The 25,266-nt window shown below is 39.1% G+C and overlaps 1 protein-coding gene and 1 pseudogene across 4 annotated transcripts; both read left to right on the top strand.

The window, feature by feature from the left end:
* Positions 1 to 1,481: 1,481 nt before the first annotated feature.
* Positions 1,482 to 14,245, top strand: LOC122425718 (zinc finger protein 271). Of its 4 annotated transcripts, XM_043444316.1 has the most exons (5): positions 1,483 to 2,117; positions 2,600 to 2,823; positions 9,261 to 9,300; positions 9,777 to 9,848; positions 11,076 to 14,245. In XM_043444316.1, exon 5 carries the CDS (start codon positions 11,105 to 11,107, stop codon positions 13,073 to 13,075), a length of 1,971 nt encoding a protein of 656 aa, XP_043300251.1. In that variant the 5' UTR covers positions 1,483 to 2,117; positions 2,600 to 2,823; positions 9,261 to 9,300; positions 9,777 to 9,848; positions 11,076 to 11,104; the 3' UTR covers positions 13,076 to 14,245. The 4 variants fall into 4 exon arrangements, with proteins under 4 accessions (XP_043300250.1, XP_043300249.1, XP_043300251.1 ...); XM_043444315.1 differs by lacking the exon at positions 9,777 to 9,848 and having other exon boundaries at positions 1,482 to 1,815; XM_043444314.1 differs by lacking the exon at positions 9,777 to 9,848 and having other exon boundaries at positions 1,482 to 2,117.
* A 5,299-nt stretch (positions 14,246 to 19,544) lies between these two features.
* Positions 19,545 to 23,238, top strand: LOC122425540 (annotated as a pseudogene).
* The last annotated feature ends 2,028 nt before the right edge of the window (positions 23,239 to 25,266 follow it).

Raw genomic sequence — 25,266 nt, 5'->3', positions numbered from 1 at the left:
TTTGGGTTTTAAGCTCCAGACTGTGACAGAATAAATTTTTATTGGGTTAAACCACTCAGTTTGTGGCACTAGAAATGGGGTGCTGAACAAACACCTAAAAATGTAGATGTGGCTTTCAAGCTGGGAAATGATCAGAAGCTGGAGGAGTTCTGAGGTTGATGATACCAACCAAGTTTAGGATGCCTTGAAGAGACTGTGTCCATACAAAGACCCTTACGCAAATGTTCATGGCACCTTTATTCCTAATAGTGAAAAAAACTATAGATAACCCACATGCCCATCAACTGGTGAATGGATAAACAAACTGTGGTGTGTACATCCAACGGAATATCATTCAGCAACAAAAAGGAGGAGTAGGCTGCTGATACAGCAATATAGCTAAACCTCAAAATAATAATGCTTAGTGAAAGAAGTTTGAGTGCAAAAAAGAGTACATTATGTTTGAATCTGTAATGTAAATAACTCTAGAAAATGCTAACTATAATAATAGAAAGCAGAATAGTGGTTGGGGGCTGTGGGAACAAAGGGAGGGATTACCAAGGGAAGGAGGAAACTTCTGGGAATGTGTTCATAATTTTCATTATGGCGATGGTTTCACAGTTGTATACATAGGACAAAACTCACCAAATTGTATACTTTAAATATTTGCTGATTATTGTATGCCTGTTATATATCGTACGGTTTTTTTTTTAAAAAAAAAAGCATCTGCACTCCCTACTTGGAACCGCTGGACCCAAACAAGGAGTCCTTACATTTGTTCTTACATAATGTTCCTTACATTTCATCAGGTTCTCATTCACATCCCTAAGATTTCATAAATTGGAACAGGTTCAAGGGCTGAAAGACAAAGTCCTCTTTCTCTACCTCAATCATCACTTCAGCCTGCCACCATTTTCTCAAACCTATACCTTTTCTTCGACATCTTAACTCACATTTCTCACCGGTCTCAATACTTCTATTATTTCCCATTTCTATATCCCCCCCCCGCCCCCGCCTCCCGACCTCACCCTTATTTCCCAAGATATTTCCAAGGACACAGGAATATCCTTTCCCACCCTGATGCCCTCTCCTGCCCCCTTTCAGATTCTTCTCACCCTGATCCTTCAGCCACAACGAGGAGTGTATTGGCAAGCAGACAGTTTAGAAAGAGACCCCCATGGCCTTTCTTAACAGCAAAGTAGATGAAAATCCAGCTTTCTAGCAAGTCAGGGATGAATTCCTGAGCACTGTCTATTTTTAAGGCAGCAGTTCTCAAAGTGTGGCCTCAGGATCACCTGAGAAGCTGCGCCCCCACTGCAGACCTACAGAGTCGGAAGCTGGGGTGGGGCCCAGCCATCAATTTTAGTAGAGGCACGTCAGTGTTCTGGGGCGGGGGGAAACAGACAGGAAGAAAGTTAGATTGGAAGCTCTCCGTGCGTATCTGATTGACAGATTTGGTGGCTCGAAGACAGGGTGTGGGGTGGGAGGGAGACATTAACAAAGGAGAAAGATAATTAAGGAAGAGCTCATTATGTAGTCAGAAAATCTACCCTGCCCCAGAGAGCTTTCTCGAAAGATGTTCTCTGACATTTACGCCAGGAACTGGCAGACAGGGCCAGCCGGGCCCCTAACTGAGGCCAGTTCCGCGGATGTTCAGGGGTTAAATCTCTGCAGCTCCCCGCCGCCATCCCACCCTGCCGCCCCCGCCTCGCGCGTGTGCGCGTGCGCGGCCTCGGGCCATAGAGCTAAGCAAACCTCCCAGATTCCTAGAGCGGAAGGCGCGATGGCTGGTTTAGCGGGTGGGAGGCTTGACGGCGACCTGGAGAACACGTCAAGGTATGGGTGATGTCGGCTCACGGATGGCAGAGGAACTCGGGCAATCTGGGCTGCCCAGCGGCCTCGCAGCGCCGCCAGGGAACCTTGTACGGTTCCTTGAGTCTTTAGGGAGTCGAGGCTGTCGCCGTGGCCCCCAGGCGCCGCTCCTGGGCACTGGGAGCTGGTCGGTGCTTGGCCTGGTGTTCTTTGGATACCCAGCCAGTCGTTGACCGGCCTTGGGTTCTATTGAATGAACACTAGAAACTGGAAGCGAGTGGAATCCAGAAGCTTGGAGGCAGCCGCGCGAATCAGCCGACGAAGGTGTGAGTGTGAGAGCAGAAGGAGGGAGGGACGGATGATGATAATGATGTCATTTGTGTCATTTGGGTGTAGGAAGGGCAGCGAAAAACATAGAGCTAACCGCTAGGGCAGAATTCGGAAATTCCCTCCCCTGCCTTATTCCCGTTATATCCTTATTTTGGTAGCATTAACCCCCGGATTATTTTTTTAAAATCTCTAGACTTAGAATGAAGACTACATGTCCAAGACGGGTGGTATACACTATTGATACACTGTGTAAAATAGATAACTAATAAAAAATTAGGTATGATGAGAACATACTGTATAGCTCAGCAAACTCTACTTAATGCTCTGTGGTAACCTATATGGAAAGGAAGTCCAAAAGGGACTTCCCTAACTAACCCTGTCTGCTGGATAATGAGGGAGGAAGCATAGTACATTTGAAAGAAAAGCACCTGAAAGTTAAATGAGATTTTATTTTCTCCTTAACGTCTTTTATATCCAGAGGATGTTTTTGCTGGTCTAGTCTCAGAAATTATATCTTCAGTCTCTGCACTGATTCCCTTCCGAGTCCAATGGTGCCCAGTTGCCTCCAGGCCTCAGACTTCTATGTGAACAAGAAAAGCTCACTGAGGAAATGGTAATTCTTCAGTTGCTCCCTGAGATGTCATGTCCGGTTGTAGTCTATGGAGACTCAGTTCACTTATGAGTCTTAAGAACACCTGTCAGGTGAGAAGCAGTGTGTGTCTTTTTTGATGGTTGGGGGAGGGGGCGGTTTGGGTTTACCTTATTATGTTAGTATCTTCTGGTGCCGTTGGTATTTCTCATTGCCAATAGCCTTCCCTGTATTAGGCAGTACCATCTCTTTTTTCACAAAAGAAAAAACATTCTTTTGTGTTCCAAGTTCTAGGCTTTATTGTACATTCTTGCAGTCAAATTCTCCTGGCATTCCTTCTTCTCTTCCATTTTTCCCATTATAATCACCTCACCACCAAGCTATCAGTATTCTTTATTTCCCCTGGGGATACTACCTGTGAACTAATCAAAGAAGCCTTTGCCCTCAAGGAGTTTACATTCTAGTTGCAGGGAAAAGAAATATATAAATATACAGTATAGTATCCCTGTGGCTCAGCTGGTAAAGAATTCACCTGCAATGCGGGAGACCTGGGTTCGATCCCTGGGTTGGAAATATCCCCTAGAGAAGGGAAAGGTTACCCACTCCAGTATTCTGGCCTGGAGAATTCCATGGACCTTATAGTCCATGGAGTTGCAAAGAGTTGGACAGGACTGAGCGACTTTCACTTTCACTTCACTTTCACAGTATAGTATCAGATACTAATAATGGTTATGGAGAATGTATCAGAATTCTGGCAGGAAACAGATGGCTTATTCAAATTGGATAATTCAGATTTCATGAAGAGGCTGGGCAGGATTATAGAAATCAACAAGGGATGGAGAAGATCCTACACAAAGTCTAAGCTGATAGAACTATCTTCTTTTTTTTTTTTTCCCATTTATTTTTATTAGTTGGAGGCTAATTACTTTACAATATTGTAGTGGGTTTTGTCATACATTGACATGAATCAGCCATGGAGTTACATGTATTCCCCATCCCGATCCCCCCTCCCACCTCCCTTCTCCACCGATTCCTCTGGGTCTTCCCAGTGCACCAGGCCCGAGCACTTGTTCATGCATCCAACCTGGGCTGGTGATCTGTTTCACCCTAGATAATATACATGTTTCGATGCTGTTCTCTCGAAACATCCCACCCTCGCCTTCTCCCACAGAGTCCAAAAGTCTGTTCTGTACATCTGTGTCTCTTTTTCTGTTTTGCATATAGGGTTATCATTACCATCTTTCTAAATTCCATATATATGTGTTAGTATGCTGTAATGTTCTTTATCTTTCTGGCTTACTTCACTCTGTATAACAACCTAGATGCCCATCAGCAGACAAATGGATAAGGAAGCTGTGGTACATATATACCTTGGAATATTACTCAGCCATTAAAAAGAATTCATGTGAATCAGTTCTAATGAGATGGATGAAACTGGAGCCCATTATACAGAGAACTATCTTCTGTCACCCATTCCACATCGCCCTTATCTTCTGCCAGCATCTCAGTGGTGCAGAGTTCTTTATCTAGTCAAATAACAAACCTTCTTTCCTAGATGATCTAAGTCCTTGGTGCCCCTGTCTCTTTCAGGTTACTTTGGTGTACCATTGACAGGGCCTGTTAGACATGAGAGAACTAATGGGCACCCCCATGAAGTCCTCTGAGTTCCAGTAGCATCAACCATTTCCACACTGGTAATTGGTATCAGTCATTCTGGCCAGCAGAGTGACCCCATCTCTGCCTGCTGGTTTGACAGTTTGAGGAGCCCAAAATACAGAAGCGGGAAACAGTCTCAACTTCAAATTTAATAAAATTATGACTTTGTCCCATGGTAGAAGTATTTTTCCTTTGAGAATCAGAATCCCAAACCCACCAAGCCCAAGATTGTAGGGATAAGAAGCAAAAATAATGTAAGTGAATTATGAGGTATAGAGTAAGAGACATTATTACTTTCTCTTCTGCCCGTGGCTCCTATATCCATGTATTATGGCCATGGGGAATATATAGTGCTGTTTATCATCCTCTAGTTTATTGCATATATTGCATCCCATATGACAGCACCGCAAACTTATCAAGGTGTTGTTGCCCAGCTGGTACCATAACTAAATCTTCATTTAATCATTCCACCATTATCATCATCCACTTAAATCCGGATGGTGGGACATATGATAAGGCCCATGAGTTATATGTATATGAGCTCACTTCTGAACTTCCTTCCCTGTAAAATGACTCCTTGGTGGTAATACTATATAGAATACTGTGATAAGAAATACAGCATTCTCTTAAGTCAATGTAAATTTTTATCTGGACTGTGTATATAGTCCTTTGAAAACAAATGGTTGCCTTCTCCATAATAAAAAGGGTTAGGTATAGTGAATCTGTCCCCATGTGGGTACCTAGTTTCTCTCTAGAGAATGGTACCTTATTAGGGCCTTGGCAGTTGGCCTCTTGAGCACATAGAAATGATTCTAGGCATATCAACCTTCATAAGTGGAGGTCCGTTTTGTTGAGCCCTTATATAGCCTCCGTCTGTGCTGCCGTGACCACTTTGTGCATGAATCCGTTGGGCAAGCACTGCATTGGTAAAAAGGCTGATTGACATCATAATATGGATCACCGTATCCATCTGATTGAGAGGCTTCTCCACAGAAAATGCCCTTTGGTAGGATTCACATGGGCCACTAACTTATTAGTGGTTCATGCTTTGGTTCATCCTCATACTTTTCCTCCAGAATCTTTATTTCTCATCTTGTTCAGTCTTATTCTTCCCAGGTACCTAAGTGATAAGATGGGCTTCCCTGGTGGCTCACCAGTAAAGAATCTGCCTGCCAATGCAGGAGATGTGGGTTTGATCCCTGTGTCTGGAAGATCCCCTAGAGAAGGAAATGGCAACCTGCTCCAGTATTCTTGCCTGGGAAATTCCATGGACAGAGGAACCTGGCAGGCTACAGTCCATGGGGTCACAAAGAGTTGGACACGACTTAGTGACTAAACAACAACAATGAGTAATCAGATAGCCCATTAGTTCAGTTCAGTTCAGTTCAGTCGCTCAGTCATGTCCGACTCTTTGCGACCCCATGAATCACAGCACGCCAGGCCTCCCTGTCCATCACCAACTCCCCGAGTTTACTCAAACTCAAGTCCATCGAGTTGGTGATGCCATCCAGCCATCTCATCCTCTGTCGTCCCCTTCTCCTCCTGCCCCCAATCCCTCCCAGCATCAGGGTCTTTTCCAATGAGTCAACTCTTCGCATGAGGTGGCCAAAGTATTAGAGTTTCAGCTTCAGCGTCAGTCCTTCCAATGAACACCCAGGACTGATCTCCTTTAGGATGGACTGGTTGGATCTCCTTGCAGTCCAAGGGACTCTCAAGAGTCTCCTCCAACACCACAGTTCAAAAAGCATCCATTTTTCGGCGCTTAGTTTTCTTCACAGTCCAACTCTCACATCCATACATGAGCACTGAAAAAACCATAGCGTTGGCTAGACAGACCTTTGTTGGCAAAGTATTGTCTCTGCTTTTACTACCCATGAATTGTCAATTCTTGTATCTTAGGCTATGTTGCCTAAGTAGACATGGAAAGTAGACAACCAGGTATATACCTGAAATTCTGCCCACTGGAAGGATTTGCCTTTCCCAGCGTGTTTGAGGCCACTGCTGAGTAGAGGTATAAGCTGGTGCCCATACACTGGGCACGCCCATCTGTGCATTTTCCTCCTCTGTTAACTGGTAATAGGGAACTCCCATGGGACCATGAATATAGGTTGAGGGGGCGTGGTAGTGGTGCAGTAGGAACAGGATTGGGAATCTGAGTCACTATCACGTGGAATTTACATGTCTTTCAGATTTGCTTTTATAATGGAATACTGGTTTATAGGTTCAGTTCTCTGAATTGATGGATCATATAACAACTAGTACACAGAGGTCACTTTGTAATAGTTATTTGGTACTCTGTGGTCAAGCATTAAGTCTCTAATAGTGCTCAAGAGCAAGCCAAGATCTGCTTTTCACTTAGAAAATGGTTGGTAGAAGGGAGTATGGTCTTATTCCACTATCGTTCTCTCTTTTTTTAATATTTATTTTTATTTATTTGGCTGTGCCAGGTCTTAGTTGTGACATGTGGGATCTTTAGTTGTGGCATGCGAACTCTTAGTTGCAGCATGTGGGATCTAGTTCCCTGACCAGGGATTGAACCCAGACTCCCTGTATTGGGAGCACAGAGTCTTAGCCACTAGACCACCAGGGAAGTCCCTTCACTGTGGTTCTCTTACAGAGGCTTTCAAGAGTCTCCATACAGCAACCATGACTGCTCCTGACACTTCCAATACCATTGGTTATCCTGGTTAATGAGGTCATGTGACAGGACAGCTTGCATTGCAAAATGGTCCTACTGTAGAACCTTTTTTTATTCTACTGTTAGTACTCAGTCATGTCCGACTCTGCGACCCCATGCACTGTAACCCGCCAGGCTTCTTTCTCCATGGAATTCTCCAGGCCAGAGTACTGAGTCTCTCTCAAAAGTAGCAACCTTACAAATTACTCTGATGGGTCATTTCAGCTCACTTACTATGGTATCTCTTCCCTAAAAAATGCAGGCCCACCAAGCATTATGCCTCTCTGAGATGGTAAGAATTGGTTAGAGGTATAACCAAAATGAGAGAATAAGCCATGTGACAGAGAAGAGTCTTCCAGGAAGAGGCAATAGCAAAAGTCAGAGCCCCCAAAATACAGCAGGAACAGGGTAAGCCTGGGGTAGACAGGTGATAGGCGTGGTGTAGAATGAAATGAGGGCAGAGAGAAAAAAAGGGACCAGATCATAAGTTATTCCCAGTGAAATGGGAAACCAGTGGAACTCTTTTCACAAGATAACATGTAAAGATCACTCTAGCCATTATATGGAGAACAGGAGAAAAGTAAGTTAGCATAAAGAAAGCAAATGATTTAAGAGAGTAATCAACTATGTCAAATAAATCAAGAATAAGACTTAAAATTGACCACTGGATTTGTTAAGATAGAGCATATTAGGGGCTTTAATAAGTATGGTTTTGGTGGAGTTACAGAGATAAAAGCCTGATTGCAGTGAGTTAAAAAAGGCCTAGACTTGATGTTGCTTAGAATATAGCGCTGTCTGAACTATACACACCTGAGCAAAGTGTGAAGTGGCTTAACCACTTTGGAAAAATCTAGTTAAAGACCCAACAATTCTGATCCTAAATTTATATAACCAAGAGAAACACTTATATATGTATACCGAGATAGACATACTAGCATATTCATATCAGCATTGTTTGAAATAGCAAAATGTTCTTATCCATTGAAGAGGAATGGATAGATCACTTGTGGTATATGTCACATTATAGTAGTGAACATGAATGCACTGTGGGTGAATCTTCCAAACATAATGTTGAGCAAAAAAACAGTCATAGAATATATGTGGTATGATTCCATAAATGCATAAAGTTCAAAAACATGCTGTATTTGCTGCTAGGGGTGCCATACCAAAACCATAGAGTGGGTGGCATAAACAACACAAATTTATTTTCTCAGTTGTGTGTATTAATTTTGGTCATCTATGCTTTACTTTGCTTCTGGAAGTCTTACAGCTTTAGGTTTTATATTTAGGTTTATATTACATTTCTAGTTAATTTTAAAAATAATTTTATTTATTTACTTTTGGCTGTGCTGGGTTTTGGTTGCTGCACAGCCTTTTCTCTAGTTATGCTGAGTGGGGGCTTCTCTCTAGTTATGTTGCATGGGCTTCTCATTCCCATGGCCTCTCTTGTTGTGGAGCATGGGCCCTAGGCATCCAGGCTTCAGTAGTTGTGATGCACAGGCTTAGTTGCTCTGTGGCATGTGGGATCTATCTGGATCAGGGATTGAACCTACATCTCCTGCATTGGCAGGCAGATTCTTTACTACTGAGCCACCAGGGAAGCCCCTCTAGTTAATTTTTGTTTATAGTATAAGGAGGGGCTTCCCTGGTGGCTCAATAGGTAAAGAACAGAGTCAGAGTTAATTTTTGTTATTATAATACCCACTTGTAACACTCGTTTTTGAAAAGAAACTACTTTTTCACCATTGAATTATCTTGGCAACTTTGTTGAATGCCATTTGTACATACATATTTAGATCTGTTTATAGACTCTGTTCTATTCAGTTAATGGATATGTCTATCCTTGCCAGGATCTCACTGCCTTGATTACTATAGCTTTGTAGTATAAGCTCTCCAGTTTTGTTCTTTTTCAAAATTGTTTAGACCTTTCTCTGACTTTCTACACAGAGTTTAGAATTGGTTTGTCAGTTTCTACAAAAAGGCCTGCTGAGAATTTGATTCAGATTGCATTGAATCCACAGATCACTTTGGGAAGAATTTATCATCTTAACAATATAAAATCTTCCTATATGTAGATGATGGCATATATTTCTAAGTCTTTAATTTCTCTTAGCAAGTTTTATAGTTTTCATTATGCAGATATTGCACATACCTTGTTGAATTTGCTTCTAAGTATTTCATTTTTTAGTGCAACTGAGAAAATGTTTTTAATTATAGGTTCTAATTGTTCATTGCTAGTATACGGAAATGCAATCAGGTAAGACACTTCAGGATTTTCTGTATACATGATTGCATAATCTGTAATACAGTTTGACTTCTTTCTTGTATATATCATTTATTTTTCATGTTATATTGCATTGTCTATGAATAGTGAATAGAAGTTGTACAGTGTTGAATAAAAGTGGTAACATGTTCTTGTTTTCCTCGCTTCTTCCTAGGAGAAAACTATGTAATGTTTAACCATTAAGTATGATGTTAGCTATTAGTTTTTCTCTGCCTTTTATTAAAGTAGTTAATTTACATGTAACATAGTTGATGTTAGGATTTAAATGTACCATTTAAATGTATTTTTTGTTTTTATTTTATCCCATCTTTTGTTTCTTTTTTGTTTTTCTTTTTCTCTTCATGTGCCTGATTTATTTACATTATCAAGTTTTTTGTTTTTCCATTTTTTTCCTCTATCAGCTTATTGTTTGTACATCCTTGTATTGTTACTTACCTGTCACCTTATAGCTTTCACCTCATAGGCTTTCTCAACTGTGATTCTGTGAGAAAATTAAGCCAAAATGCTCTGAGGCATTTGCTGTAAGTAACATATTAATGTTTCTCCTATACATCTGTTGATGTACTAGCTTTCTACCATCTTTGGGAGAATTAAGAAAACAGTCACTCATAATATTTTCTTGTGGAACCCTGTTTGAAAAAGGCTGCCTTAGAAATCACAACATACATATTTAATTTATTCCAGTTTATCTTAGTTTACTATTTCTAGGATAATCCAAAGACCTTGTAATATTTTGGTTCCATTTACCTTCCTCCTCTTATGCTATTTTTGCCATATATTTTAATTCTACATATATACTGTAAACTCCATGAGACATTCAGGCCCATTTAGATTTACCCCAATACTTTACTTTTTCCAGTAGCCTTTGCCTCTGGCAAAGAGGAGAAATGTCCACTTGGAGGCTTGGGATTTTGGATTTTAGCCCTTGAAATTAATCTCTGTCATGTTTTTAGCTCTCTAGACCATTTGCAGCCTGACAGTGATGTACCTTTTATAGTAAACACCTCTTAAGAATGGGCTGATAGTCTCAAGAATTTTGGTGGCGCTCTCATGTTCTCTACCAATACATCTGGTATTGTTGAGCATAGGAATAACTTCCTAAAAAATCAACTCAAAAGAGATTTCTGATCCTACCTCCCTAATCTTTTTCTGATTTACACACCTTAGTAAGGACGTTTGGACACTAAATATAGTTGTCCTCAAAAGGATCATGTTTTCTTGGTCACTTTCTTCTAATAATCAAGACAAAAGAGGTAGAGGACTACATAGACCTATTTTTGAAAATTCAGGCTTCTTTCCTAACCATTCCTGGGCTTGATGCCTCTTTCTTTCCCCCTGGACAGCACATGAGCAGCCTGGTTGGTGTACGCTCACAGTGACCGCCTGGCTGCCACTGCCTCCTCCTCTTTTTCCCTTTTCCCTCCTTCCAGCTCCGTCACTGAAGTTTTCATTCATACTGCCTACTTTACATATACCAGTAAGTTGCTTATGTATTAGCTCTAAATAGTCAAACTTTCCTAATTACTGTAATTAGATTTCAGTATTCACAGATCTCTTCTTGTGACAAACATATACAGAACATATCTGAGAAGCCACTTTAATAAACAGTTATTCATTATTTATTAATTTTCAGTGTTTTGGAGCACTCCTACACTGTGACATTTCATAGGAAAATACTAATCTTTTCACCTTGAAATTTCTTACAGTATGGAGAACATGTTCCATCTATATTTTGTTTATTGTTTTAGATGGTGTGACTAAGGCCAGTGTTGGAGAGATGGCTTCTAAGGAGAAAATTACAGCAAAAGTTGAACCATTGACTGAAGAGTCTGGCAACCCCAGAAATGATGTTCTCCAGGATTCTGAATGCAGAGAATTCTTTGAACTTGGGGATAAATTCAATGAAAAGGATCAGAACCTCTTTAAAAGAAGACAGCACAACTGTGATGAATGTGGGCAAAGCTTTACTTGTAGTGCAGGCCTTATTAGGCATCAAAGAACCCACTGGGAGAAACCCTATGAATGTGATCAGTGTGGAAAGGCCTTTAATGTGAGCTCAGCCCTGGTTCTGCATCAGAGAATTCATACTGGGGAGAAACCCTATCCTTGTAATTGGTGCATTAAAAGTTTCAGTCGGAGCTCAGACCTTATTAAACATCAAAGAGTCCACACTGGTGAGAAACCTTACAAATGTGATGAATGTGGGAAAGCCTTCAGTCAGAGCTCTGATCTTATTATACATCAGAGAATCCATACAGGAGAAAAACCCTATCAATGCAGTCATTGTAGTAAAAGTTTTAGCCAGCGCTCAGACCTGGTTAAACATCAGAGAATCCATACTGGAGAGAAGCCTTATACATGTAGCCAGTGTAATAAACATTTTAGTCAGAGTTCTGATGTTATAAAACATCAAAGAATCCACACTGGTGAGAAACCATATAAGTGCGATGTGTGTGGAAAAGCCTTCAGTCAGAGCTCAGATCTTATTCTACATCAGAGAATCCACACTGGAGAGAAACCATATCCATGTAATCAGTGTAACAAAAGTTTCAGTCAGAACTCAGACCTTATTAAACATCGAAGGATCCACACTGGAGAGAAACCCTATAAATGTAATGAATGTGGGAAAGCTTTTAATCAGAGCTCAGTTCTTATTCTGCATCAGAGAATCCACACTGGAGAGAAACCATATCCATGTAATCAGTGTAGCAAAACCTTCAGTAGGCTTTCAGATCTTATTAATCATCAACGAATTCACACTGGAGAGAAGCCTTACCCCTGTAACCAGTGCAGTAAAATGTTTAGTCGAAGATCGGACCTTATTAAACATTATAGAATTCATACAGGTGAGAAACCCTATGAGTGTGATGAGTGTGGGAAAACCTTTAGTCAAAGCTCAAATCTTATTCTGCATCAGAGAATCCACACTGGCGAGAAACCCTATCCGTGTAGTGATTGTACTAAAAGTTTTAGTCGTCGTTCAGACCTTGTGAAACATCAAAGAATACACACTGGAGAGAAACCATACACATGTGATCAGTGCAATAAAAGTTTTAGTCAAAGCTCAGACCTCACTAAACATCAGAGAGTACACTCTGGAGAAAAACCCTATCATTGTGATTGTTGTGAGAAAGCTTTCAGTCAGAGTTCTGACCTTATTCTTCATCAGAGAATTCACACTGGAGAAAAACCATATCCGTGCACACAGTGCAGCAAAAGTTTCAGTCAGAACTCAGACCTCATCAAGCACCAGAGGATCCACACTGGGGAAAAACCGTATAAATGTAATGAGTGTGGGAAGGCATTCAGTCAGTGTTCAGCTCTTGTCCTACATCAGAGGATCCATACCGGGGAGAAACCATACCCATGTGATCAGTGTGGCAAAGGCTTTAGTCGGAGCTCTGATGTCATTAACCATCAAAGAATCCACACGAATGAAAATCCATATAAATGTGATGTGTGTAGAAAAGCCTTCAGCACATGCACTGATCTTACTGAACACCAGAGAATCCACACGAGAAAGAAACCCCACAGGTGCGTTCAGTGCAGTAGAAGTTTTAGCCGGCTCTCTGATCTTAATCATCATGAGAAAATTCATTCTGGGGAAAACACTTTGAATGTGGGAAAACCTTTAGTGTATACCCCAACTTTATTCAGTACTAGAGATGCTCTGCCAGAAAAAAATCTTAGGAATGCTATTGATTATGAGAAAGGTTTTAATCAATGTTCAGCTCTCATGCTACATTAAACACACACACACACACTACAGAGAAAACATAGTAATTCAATTTTTGTAATGAAAAGCTTAACTCAGAGCTCAGACATTACTAAAGAAAAATTCTGAGAATGAATCCTGTGGGTAGAGGGAAGAAAATCTTTAATGTGAAAAAAATTTTATGAATGTCAGCAACAATGGAAAAAAATTTCTGTCTGCTGTAATGTTAAGAAAAGCTCTAGTCTTTTAATCAAACACAGTCCACAAGAGGAAAGTTTCTATCATTATAAGAAATGTCTAACAGTGTTAATGCAGAATGTTACCAGATATTGTAAAAATCAGTGTGGTGGTGTGTGTAATCAGAGTGCAGAAAGAAATGTATTAGTGTTATAATCTCACACCTTTAGTGAGCCCATATCACCAGTTGCAGAGAAGTTATTTTAGAGAATGTAGGGAAAACTTAAACCCTTCCGTTATCTTGTCGTTCACTCTGATAACTGGCATACTACTTATCTCCTGACAGCTGGAGAGTTCTACTTTATGCTAATTCTAGCTATTAAATTCCCTGTGTGTGAACATGCTATGCTATTCTGGTATGAAACTTGTTAACTATAAAACTCTAGTGCCCCATTTTCTGAAAGGTTTTTTTTTTTTTGCCAAGTTTTGTTCTTCCTAGTGAGCACAAGTTTTCAAGTTTCTGTGATGTTCACAGCAAACATGAATTTGTTTTGCTCTTAATAATGCAGCCCATCCATAAACTTTAGAGGTCTGAAATTATTTCAACACTACCATTTAATTGCAGTTTCTGAATATATGAAATAATTGTTTTAAATTCCATATGTTAAAGTATGAAGATTACTACTATGTGTATCCTGTCATCTATAGATTGAACAAAATGTTAGCTAAAGTAATAACCTTCATGACTAATTCATATAGCATATCCTGTTTACAAGTAAAAAGATCTGTTGATCTTTTTTTAATGGCAACATTCATCAGACTTTGTTTTCTTTGTTGACTTCTTACATACATACTGATAATAGGCTATGTATACTTGATATTTTCAACTGAAAAACAGTTTTTTAAAAGTAAGAAAACCTGTCTTTCTGGTATTAACCATTTGTTAAAATTCTGCTACTGTCATTTACTTTGACTATCCCCCATAATTATCCAATTAATATTTTAATACACATTGTTAAATTATTATGTGCAAGACATTTTTTTTTTTTTTTAGGTTTTGTAGTATACACAAAGAATACACTGTCCCCAGAAATCATGAATTGTCTGGTCATAAAGGCTGACATATGCAGAAAACATGGCTCAATAGAATCATTAAGGTAGACAAGATGCTTATAAGAGCTCAGAGGAGGTAGGGTTCAATTGCGATTGGAAAGAAAGGAAAAGCTTTGTGGAGTTCCCAAGATTTGAGTTTTGAAGGATGGGAGTAGAGGCATATGGGCAGGGAGGGAATAGTCAAGAAAGGCACAGAAGTGATAAAATACAAGAAATGATACAGAGTATGGTGCTTAGTCACTAATTCAATAAATATTCAGTGTCAGACACTGCAGTGAGTGCTGCTGAAGAAAGAATGATGCCCTTGTGCTTAAGTGTGTAGGAAAATAATGACTGAAACATGTACTTAAAAGAGTAAGAATAAAGTGGAAATTAAAATGAAGTAGGAGAAAAGACAGTTAAGTGTCATGCTAAATAAGCAGACACTTCAACTTTCTGCACTTTGGTGTCATCTGTAAAACAAAAGTACTAGGTATGGTTGGAATAGATTTCATATTCCTGCATATTGTTCTCAAGGTAGTGGAAAGCTATTAAGATCTATGAATCAGGGAATGGCATGATCATCATCTTGCTTTCAGAAAAGTTTAAAAAGGAAGAACAGAAAGGAAAACCATTTTGGAAGTCTAGAAATAAAATCACAAGGTCCGGAAGTAAAGGAGCTAAATGGCATAGACATGATGATAGGTTGAGAAGTGAGTAGGGGTGAAGTGAGAAGTGAGTAGGAGGGGAAAAGCATAACAATTATTGTCTATTTTGGGGGAATTTTAAAAGTTAAGAAAAATGCAATGATAAAATTTATATATGAAGGTTAGCTATTTTTCCTGAGGATAAACACTAAGAACCAACTGCTTCCTACACATTACTATCTAGTGTCCCACAGGTAAACGTAAAATTCATAAACTTGACGCACTGATGATACCCTCCCAAATTTCTTACTAAACACCTTGCCATCCAGATAAAATAACTGGTAGCCAACCTACATCCTTCATTCTCCCCCAGTTTTCTAAATCTACTTGCTCAGTAGGTCATTTCTGAGTTACAAAAATACTACTACTTATTGTAAAAATGTAAACAATAGTGAAGTATATAAAGTAAAAAGGGAAGGGAAACAGAACGAGGCCTGATATTTTATGTCAGTTGATTCCCCTGGCATTTGCTGATTCTCAAGCTAGCAAGACAAAAGGCCAAGAAATCTAACCAAAGGACCCTGGAAGATTCAGATATCCACTATCACAATCTGAATCACACACTTACCAAGTGAATCATCAAAAATAGGAAATCTGAATATAACCATAGTTAGTAAGGAGATTCCTGACATAGAAAAGCCCAGAACCAGATGGTTTCACTGTTGAATTCTACCAAACATTTAAAAAAGAAAAACCAATCCATCTCAAACTGCTTCAAAAAACAGGAGGGAATGTTTTCAAGGTCATTTTATGAGGCCAGAATCAACCTGATATCAAAGCCAGACAAAGATAGTACAAGAAAACTACAGATCAATATCTCCTTTAAATAATTGATGCAAAAACCCTCAACAGAATATTGCCAAACAGAATTCAATAGCACATTAACAGGATTATATAATACCAAGTGGAATTTATTTCTGAAATGCAAGGATGGTTCAACATATGAAAATCAATCAATGTAATACACCATATTATCAGAGTAAAGGGTAAAAACCACATGATCATCTCAATTGATGCAAAAAAAATTTTCTTTGACAAAATTTAACACCTTTTCATGACTTAACTCACACACTCAACAATCTAGGAATAATACCTGGATAATAATAAAGGCCATACATATAAAACTCATAGTTAACATATACTCAGTGGTAAAACACTGAAAACGTTTCCTCTGAGAGGAACAAGAATGCCTGCTTTTGCCATGTTAATATAGCACTGGAACTCCTAGTCGCAGCAACTAGCAAGAAAAATAAATGAAAGGAGGGATTAAAATGATATCTCTTTGTAGATGACGTGATCTTATATACAGAAAACCCTTAAAGTCTCACACATACAACTTGTTAGAACTCAAATCAATTCAGCACAGTTGTAGGGTACAAAATCAACATGCAAAAATTAATTGTGTTTTTATACACTAACAATAAACAACCTAAAAAAAAAAGCAATTCCATTCACAGTGGCATCAAAAAGAATAAAATATTTAAGAATACACTTAACCAAGTAAACAAAAGACATGCTAAAAGCTACAAAATATCTGAAAGAAACTAGACACCAATAAATGAAGAGCCATCCCATAGTATTAAGTACATTAAATAATAAAATTAACCAAGGAAACAAAAAGCTTATACACTAAAAGCTACAAAATGTCCTGAAAGAAATTAGACACCAACAAATGAAAAGACACTCCATGGTGTTAAATACATTAAATAATAGTAGTAAATACTACCCAAAGAAATCTACAGATTCAGTGAAATCCCTATCAAAACCCCAACAACAATTTTTTCAGACCCAGAAAAATCCATCCTAAAACACATGGAATATCAAGGAGCCCTCGATAGCCAAAACAACCTTAAGGAAGAACAAAGGTGGAAGTCCCACACTTTCTGATTTGAAAACTTAACTACAGTAATAGAAAAGGTGTGGTACTGGCATAAAGACAAATGCATAGACCAATGGAATAGTATAGAGTATAGAAAGCCAGGAAATAAATGCTTCCATAAATAGTCAAATGATTTTCAACAAGGGTGTCAAGACCATTCAATGTGTAAAAAGACAGTTTTCTTGATAAATGACATTGAGAAAACTGCATATCGACAAGCAAAAGAATGAATTTGGACCCTTGCCTTACACCATGTACAAAAATTAACTCAAAATGGATCAAAGACCTAAACATAAGAGCTAAAACTACAAAACTCTTAGAAGAAAACATGGAGGAAATTGGATTTGTCAGTGATTTCTTGGATATGACAACATAAGGGGAAACAAAAGAATTAAGTGGATTTCATCAAAATTTAAAACTTTTATGCATCAAAGGATACTATTATCAGAATGAAAAAGGAAATCCATAGAATTTGAGAAAATATTTGCAAATCATATACAGACAGATTTTTAAAATTTTTTTTATTTTTAATTGAAGGATAATTGCTTTACAGTATTGCATTCATTTCTACCAAACATCAACATGAAACAGCCATAGATTTACAGATAAGGGATTAATATTCAGAATATATAAAGAACCCCTACAACTCAACAATAACTAACCAGATTTTCTAATTGGTCGAATGGCTTGAATAGACATTTCTCCAAAGATGTTGTAAAAATGGTCAAAAAGCACATAAAAAGATACTCAGTATCACGAATCATTAGGGAAATGCAGATCAAAACCTCAGTGAGATATCATTCTATACCTATTAGGATAGCCATTATTTAAGAAAGAAAGGAAGGAGGGATAGAAGGAAGTAAGGAAATAATATTGTTGGTGAGAAATTGGAACCCTTGCACAATGCTAATGGGAATGTAAAATGGTGTAGCCACTGTAGGAAACAGTATGGTGGGTCCTCAAAAAATGAAACACTGAATTACAATATGATCCAGTAATTCCACTTCTGGGTATAGACACAAAATGGTTGAAAGAAGGGATTCAAATATTTGTACACTGATCATAGCAGCATTATTGACAATAGCCAAAAGCTGAAAACAATCTGAATGTCCATTGGCGGACAATGAATAAACAAAATGTGGTATATAAATACAATAGAATATTACTCAGCTTTACAGAGAAAGGAGATTTGGATACACACTATGTCACAGAGGAACACTGAAGACATCATGCTAAGTGAAATAGGCCAGACACAGAAGGACAAATATCTTATGATCCCACTTACATGGTGTACCCAGCAGATCAGATACACTGAAATGGAAGTTAGTGAGAGATACATAAGTAGAAAACACCAAGGCTGAAACATGAAAGAAAAAAATGTTATAGAAGATACAGAAGAGAGCATAGGAATCATACCTGCTTTGGTAAAAAGGCCTGGTTGTTGTTCAGTTGCTAACTGCAGCACGCCACACTTCCCTGTCCTTCAGTATCTCCTGGGGTTTGCTCAAACTCATGTTCATTGAACTGGTGATGCCATCCAGTCATCTCATCCTCTGTCACCCCCTTCTCCTCCTGCCATCAATCTTTCCAAGAATCAAGGTCTTTTCCAAAGGGACACAACTTAGCTACTAAGCCATGGGGTCACAAAGAGTCGGACACAACTGAGCAACTGAACTGAGCTAGCTACTAAGTCATCAAAAAGTCCTAACATACACAAAATTTGAATCTCAATGAAATAAGAGATGATGAAACAAAGGCTGTATTTAAAGAAAGAGTGGTCAAGAATTTTCCAACACTCATGAATAATCACATCATACATTAAAGGAGCACTGCAGACACCAAAAACTACAAAGAAAGTATAGCTGGGGATATCATCATACCATACCTAACATACCAAAGGAAAGAGAAAATCTTAAGAAAGGGGGAAGTCGTTATATTCAAGGAAGCAACAAATAGACTGAGGCTTAACTTCTCAACATAAAGCTGGAAGATAATGAGATATCTTAGAAGTATAATTTTCAAAAGTAAAGACAATGTAAAGACATCTCCAGACAAATAGAAAGAGAATTCATTGCTCACAGACTCAAACAAAAAGTACTAAAAGAAGCTCTTCAGGCACAAGAGAAGAACACTTAAGGAAAAATAAAGAGCCATGGAAAGTATAAATCTGAAGGTAAATCTAAACAAATATTGACTATAAGAAAAGGTAAGAATGCCTAAAGTCAGGATCTAAGTATATTCTCAGGGAAAAGGTAGAAGTACTAATTTATATATTAGGTTCCAATAAACCAAGGATGCATGTTGTGATCTCTAGAGTAAAAAAGGGCTATAACTAACAATTTAACAAAAAGTAAAATGGAATAATAAAAACTATTGATTAATCTCAAAGAAGGCAAGAGAAAAAGAATATAAATAGAAAACAAATAGGAACATGATAGATGTAAGCCCAAATACACCAGTAATGGGATCTTCCTAAGCCAGGGATTGAATCCACGTCTCTTACATCTCTTGCATTGGTGATTCGCCCCACCTGCGAAGCCCATGTTACATGCAAGTGGACACAAGACAAAGATTCTTGACTAGAATTTTTTTTTTAATTAATCATATTACTTGAGATACAACTATCAAGGGGATTCCCAGGGGCTCAATGGGTAAAGAACCTGCCTGTCAATGCAGGAGACATACGCTGCAGGGTTTGATCCCTGGGTTTGGAAGATCCCCTGGAGGAGGGCATGGCACCCTGCTGCAGTATTCTTGCCTGGGAAATCCCATAGACAGAGGAGCCTGGAGGGCTACAGTTCATGGGGTTGCAAAGAGTCAGACACAACTGAAGCAACTTAGCACACACACAAGCACAACTATCAAAATCTAGGAAATTTAAAATATTAATACAAGTACAGAAAAAGATACTTCAAACATTAACCGAAAGAAATGTGCTAATAGCTGTACTAATATTAGACAAGGGGTAGACTGTAAAGCAGATGTCTTACTAGAGATAAAATGGACAGAGGCCTCTGTGAGAGGCTGGTGGGCATCCCTAGGATCAGTAACCACTGTAAGTCTCTACTCCCAGAAGACTATTGATGAGTCCGTTTACTAAGAAAACAGAAATATACTAAACGTGTGTATACTTAACAATTTTGCTTCAGAGTATATAAAGCTAAAATTGACAAAACTAAAATGAGAAAGGTAAATCTACAATCTTAGTAGGAGACTTACACAAATCTCTTAGTAAAAGAGAACACGGAGGAAAAAATGTCTAAGAATATAGTATATTTGGACAGTATGATTAATAAAATTACCTAATGGACATATAGATAACAGTGCAACCAATAATGGCAGGAAACTTGATTCTTTTCAGGTGCACTGAGAACATTTTCCAAAACTGAGCATATGCTGGTTTGTGAAGCAAGCCTCAACAAATTTTGTCAGATTGAAATCATTTAGAATCGGGCAACAGAATTTTCTGTGTTCATCTGTATTGTTCAATACAACAGACATCAGAGTCAATACAGTAGTCACTAGCCACATGTGGCTACTGAGCACTTAAATTATGTGACTGATGAACTCTATTGTATTAATTTTAATTAATTTATATAGCTACATCTGGTTAGTGACTACTTATTAGCATAGACTTAGCATATGTTTTCATTTAACAATAAAACTAGTTAGAAATCAACAGCATAAACATTTAAAAATTTTCCAAATCTTTGGAAATTAAGAAAAACAATTTAAATTACCCATGGATAAACAAACACAATGGAAATTAGAATGTATTTTTAATCTGGATAAAGTGAAATACAACTTTATCCACAGAGATAAAGTAAGATACAACTAAAGTTCTGATTAAAGAGAAATGTATAGCATTCGGTGCATGTGTTAGGGGGAGAGGGAAAGGCTAAAATTTAGTGATTTGAGTCTCCATCACCAGAAGTTAGAAAAAGAATATCAAGTAAATCTAAAGAAAGTAGCTGTTGCTGTTTAGTCACTCTTTGTGACCCCATAGATTGTAGCCCACCAGGCTCCTGTCCATGGGATTTCCCAGGCAAGAATACTGGAGCAGGTTGCCTTTTCCTCCTCCAGGGAATCTTCCCAACCCAGGGATTGAACCTGCATCTCCTGCTTCGCAGGTAAATTCTTTACCACTGAGCTACCTGGGAAGCCCCGAAGGAAAGTAGAGAGAGATTGATATGGGTTGTTCTGGTTTCTCATCATAATTTAAAGAGAAATATTCACAATATCCAGAGCCCTTTATGTCCTGCAAAAGAAGGAAGAAGAGGTCCTCAAACTCCTTACATAGGGACTTCCCTGGTGGTGCAGTGGCTAAGATGCCATGCTCCCAATGCTGGGGGCCTGGGTTCAAACCCTAGTCAGGGGACTAGATCCCACATGCCACAACTAAAGATCCTGCGTGCCGCTGCAACAAACATCTGGTGCAGCCAAATAAATAAAAATAAAATAATTAAACTATTTTAAAAAGAAAAATCCTTACATAAGGAACCCACTTAGGAGGCACTTAGGTTGACTTCCAAATGGAACAGTGAATCTACAAAAGGGAAAAGTGATGGCATCTACCTCATAAATCTGAAGAGAATCTGGGAGAAAGTTCTGGCAGCGTGTGCCATGCCGTCGATGCCACGGAAAACTCCGCTAACGTCAGTGTCCTGTCCTCCAGACATACTGGCCACCAAGCTGTGCTGAAGTTTGCTGCTGCCCCGAGGCCACTCCTATTGCTGACTGTGTCACTCCTGGAGATTTCACTCACCAGATCCAGGCAGTCTTCTGGGAGTGGAGACTTCCAGTGGTTACTGATCCTAGGGCTGCCCACCAGCCTCTCACAGAGGCCTCTTACGTTAATCTGCCTACCACTGCTCTGTGTAACACAGACTCAACTCTGTGCTCTGTGGGCATTGCCATTCCCTCCAGCAACAAGGGAGCTCACTCAGTGGGTCTGAGGTGACGGGTGCTGGCCTAGGAAGTTGTGCGCATGTGTGGCACCATCTCTCATGAACACCCACAGGAGGTCACACCTGACCTCAGCTTCCACACAGACCCAGAAGAGATTGAAGGGGAGGAGCAGGCTGCTGCTGAAAAGGCTGTGTCCAAGGAGGCATTTCAGTGTGAATGGACAGCTCTAGCTCCTGAGTTTACTGCTGCTCAACCCGAGATCCCAGACTGGTCTGCAGTGTACAGGTGTCCTGGGTGCCTACTCAGCAGGTCCCTCCTGAAGACTGGAGTTTGCAGCCCGGCACTGAAGACTGGTCTGCAGCTCCTACTGCTCAGGAATGGGGAGGGATGACCACTGAGTGGTTTTAAACCACTCTCTCATAGACTTTAAACAGAACGTGGAAATCAAGTTGAGGGAAAATAAAGTTGTTGTTTTTTTTTTAAAGAGAAGGAAGGAAATAGTAGAGCATGAATTAATGAACTAGAAAGCAAACATTTTAAAAAGAAAATAAAGCCAAAGGCTCATTTTTGGGAAAAGAATAAATTTGATATTCTCCCAGCAAAACTAATCAAGAAAGAGAAAGAAGTCCCATATGTCAATGTAAGGAATGCAAAAGTGGCCATCAGCACAGATCTACAGCCATTACAGGGGTAATATGAAGGATATGATTAATAATTTTACCTGAAAATAAGAAAATTAATCTAAAATTAACATAATAAGAAATATAAAATTTGAATAGCTCTATGTCTATTAAGGACATTATCTGTAATTTAAATTTTTCTTATAAAGACTATTCCAAGCCAGACATCTCAGCAGGGAATATTTCCAGACAGTAAATGAAAAAAAATATACCAATCTCACACAATCTCTTCAAGGTAATAGAAAAAGACCATACATTACCCAACTAATTTTATGGAAGCTGTGAATTATGTTCCTTACAGAGGAAGGTTTCCTTTCTGAAACTAGAACAAGAGGCCAGCTTTCCCAATGATGTTGACACACCCATCTCTCCACATCTCCCTAGAACACCCTTCAGGCCTTTGATCTTCCAGCTGTCAAGAAGCTGCAGCTGAGCCTCCAGGGCACATTAAAAGCAATCTCTTTCAAAGAATTGGGATCCAGTTCTCTGGCAGGCAGACTGAATCTATACAATATCATACAATATCATTTATCACTTACACTAATACCAGGCTGAATGAATCACAAGCTGGAATCAAGATTGCTGGGAGAAATATCAACAACCTCAGATATGCAGATGATACCACTCTAATGGCAGAGAGCAAAGAGGAACTAAAGAACCTCTTGATGAGGGTGAAAGAGGAGAGTGAAAAAACTGGCTTATAACTCAACGTTCAAAAAACTAAGATCATGGCATCTGGTCCCATCACTTCATGGCAAATAGAAGTGGGGAAAGTGGAAACAGTGAAACTTTCTTGGGCTGCAAAATCACTGAGGATGGTGATTGCAGTCATGAAATTAAAAGACACTTGCTCCTTGGAAGAAAAGCTATGACAAGACTAGACAGCATATTAAAAAGCAGAGACATCACTTTGCTGACAAAGGTCTGTATAGTCAAAGCTACGGTTTTACCAGTAGTCATGTACAGATGTGAATTGGACCATAAAGAAGGCTGAGCACCAAAGAATTGATGCTTTTGAACTGTGGTATTGGAGAAGACTCTTGAGAGTCCCTTGGACTGCAAGGAGATCAAACCAGTCAACTCTAAGGAAATCAACCCTGAGTATTTACTGGAAGGATTGATACTGAAGCTGAAACTCCAATGCTTTGGCCACCTGATGAGAAGAGTAGACCAAGAGTATTTTGATGAGTGCTATACTACATATATGTGTACTTTGTTCTAAAAATCATATTGACAGTGGCAAATGAAAAATTTTCCATTGTTGTACCAGGAATATTCCTATATCAAAAACATAGCTCTACACCTTCATTTTAAATATGGCTGTAAGGGATATTTATAATTGCTTTCTCAATATTCCTCCTCCCTCTCCCTGCCCCAAAACTTCTCAGTAACAGCACCTTACCTGACTTTCTTTTAGTAATTTGCTCTCTCCCTTTCAGGGCTACTGTTTTTTCTAACTTTGAATTTTGAGATAATTTCAAACTTACAGAAAAATTGCAGGAAGAGTACAAGGAATTCCTATATGTGCTTCCCCCAGATTCCCCAAATATCATTTTATCACATTTGCTTTATCATTATCTACCTATTTACTCTATCTACCCAGATATATCTCTATATATATTTTAATTTTTTTCCTGGATTGTTTAGGAGTAAGTTGCAGACAACTTACTTTGCAGGCAAAGGAGAAAAGGAAAGATATGCCCATTTGAATGCAGAGTTCCAAAGAATAGCAAGGAGAGATAAGAAAGCCTTCCTCAGTGATCAGTGCAAATAGGGGAAAACAATAGAATGGGAAAGACTAGAGATCTCAAGAAAATTGAGATACCAAGGGAACTTTTCATGCAAAGATGGGCACAATAAAGGACAGAAATGGTATGGACCTAACAGAAGCAGAAGTTATTAAGAAGAGGTGGCAAGAATACACAGAAGAACTATACAAAAGAGATCTTCATGACCCAGATAATCGCGATGGGGTGATCACTCATCTAGAGCCAGACATCCTGGAATGTGAAGTCAAGAGGGCCTTAGGAAGCATCACTACGAACAAAGCTAGTGGAGGTGATGGAATTCCAGTTGAGCTATTTCAAATCCTGGAAGATGATACTGTGAAAGTGCTGCACTCAACATGCGAGCAATTTTGGAAAACTCAGCAGTGGCCACAGAACTGGAAAAGTCAGTTTTCATTCCAATCCCAAAGAAAAGCAATGTCAAAGAATGCTCAAACTACTTCACAATTGCACTCATCTCACATGCTAACAGAGTGATGCTCAAAATTCTCCAAGCCAAGCTTCAACAATATGTGAACCATGAACTTCCAGATGTTCAAGCTGGACTTCAAAAAGGCAGAGGAACCAGAGATCAAATTGCCAACATCCGCTGGATCATCGAAAAAGCAAGAGAGTTCTAGAAAAACAGCTATTTCTGCTTTATTGACTATGCCAAAGCCTTTGACTGTGTGGATCACAATAAACTGTGGAAGATTCTGAAAGAGATGGGAATACCAGACCACCTGACCTGCCTCCTGAGAAATATGTATGCAGGTCAAGAAGCAACAGTCAGAACTGGACATGGAACAACAGACTGGTTCCAAATTGGGAAAAGAGTACATCAAGGCTGTATATTGTCACCCTGCTTATTTAACTTATATGCAGAGTACATCATGCAAAATGCCAGGCTGGATGAAGCACAAACTAGAATAAAGATTGCCGGGAGAAATATCAATAGCCTCAGATATGCAGATGACAGCACCCTTATGGCAGAAAGCAAAGAAGAATTAAAGAG

This window comes from Cervus canadensis, chromosome 23 (assembly GCF_019320065.1).
Source record: "Cervus canadensis isolate Bull #8, Minnesota chromosome 23, ASM1932006v1, whole genome shotgun sequence".
Taxonomy (NCBI): domain Eukaryota; kingdom Metazoa; phylum Chordata; class Mammalia; order Artiodactyla; family Cervidae; genus Cervus; species Cervus canadensis.
This window is presented reverse-complemented; position numbering and strand designations above follow the sequence as displayed.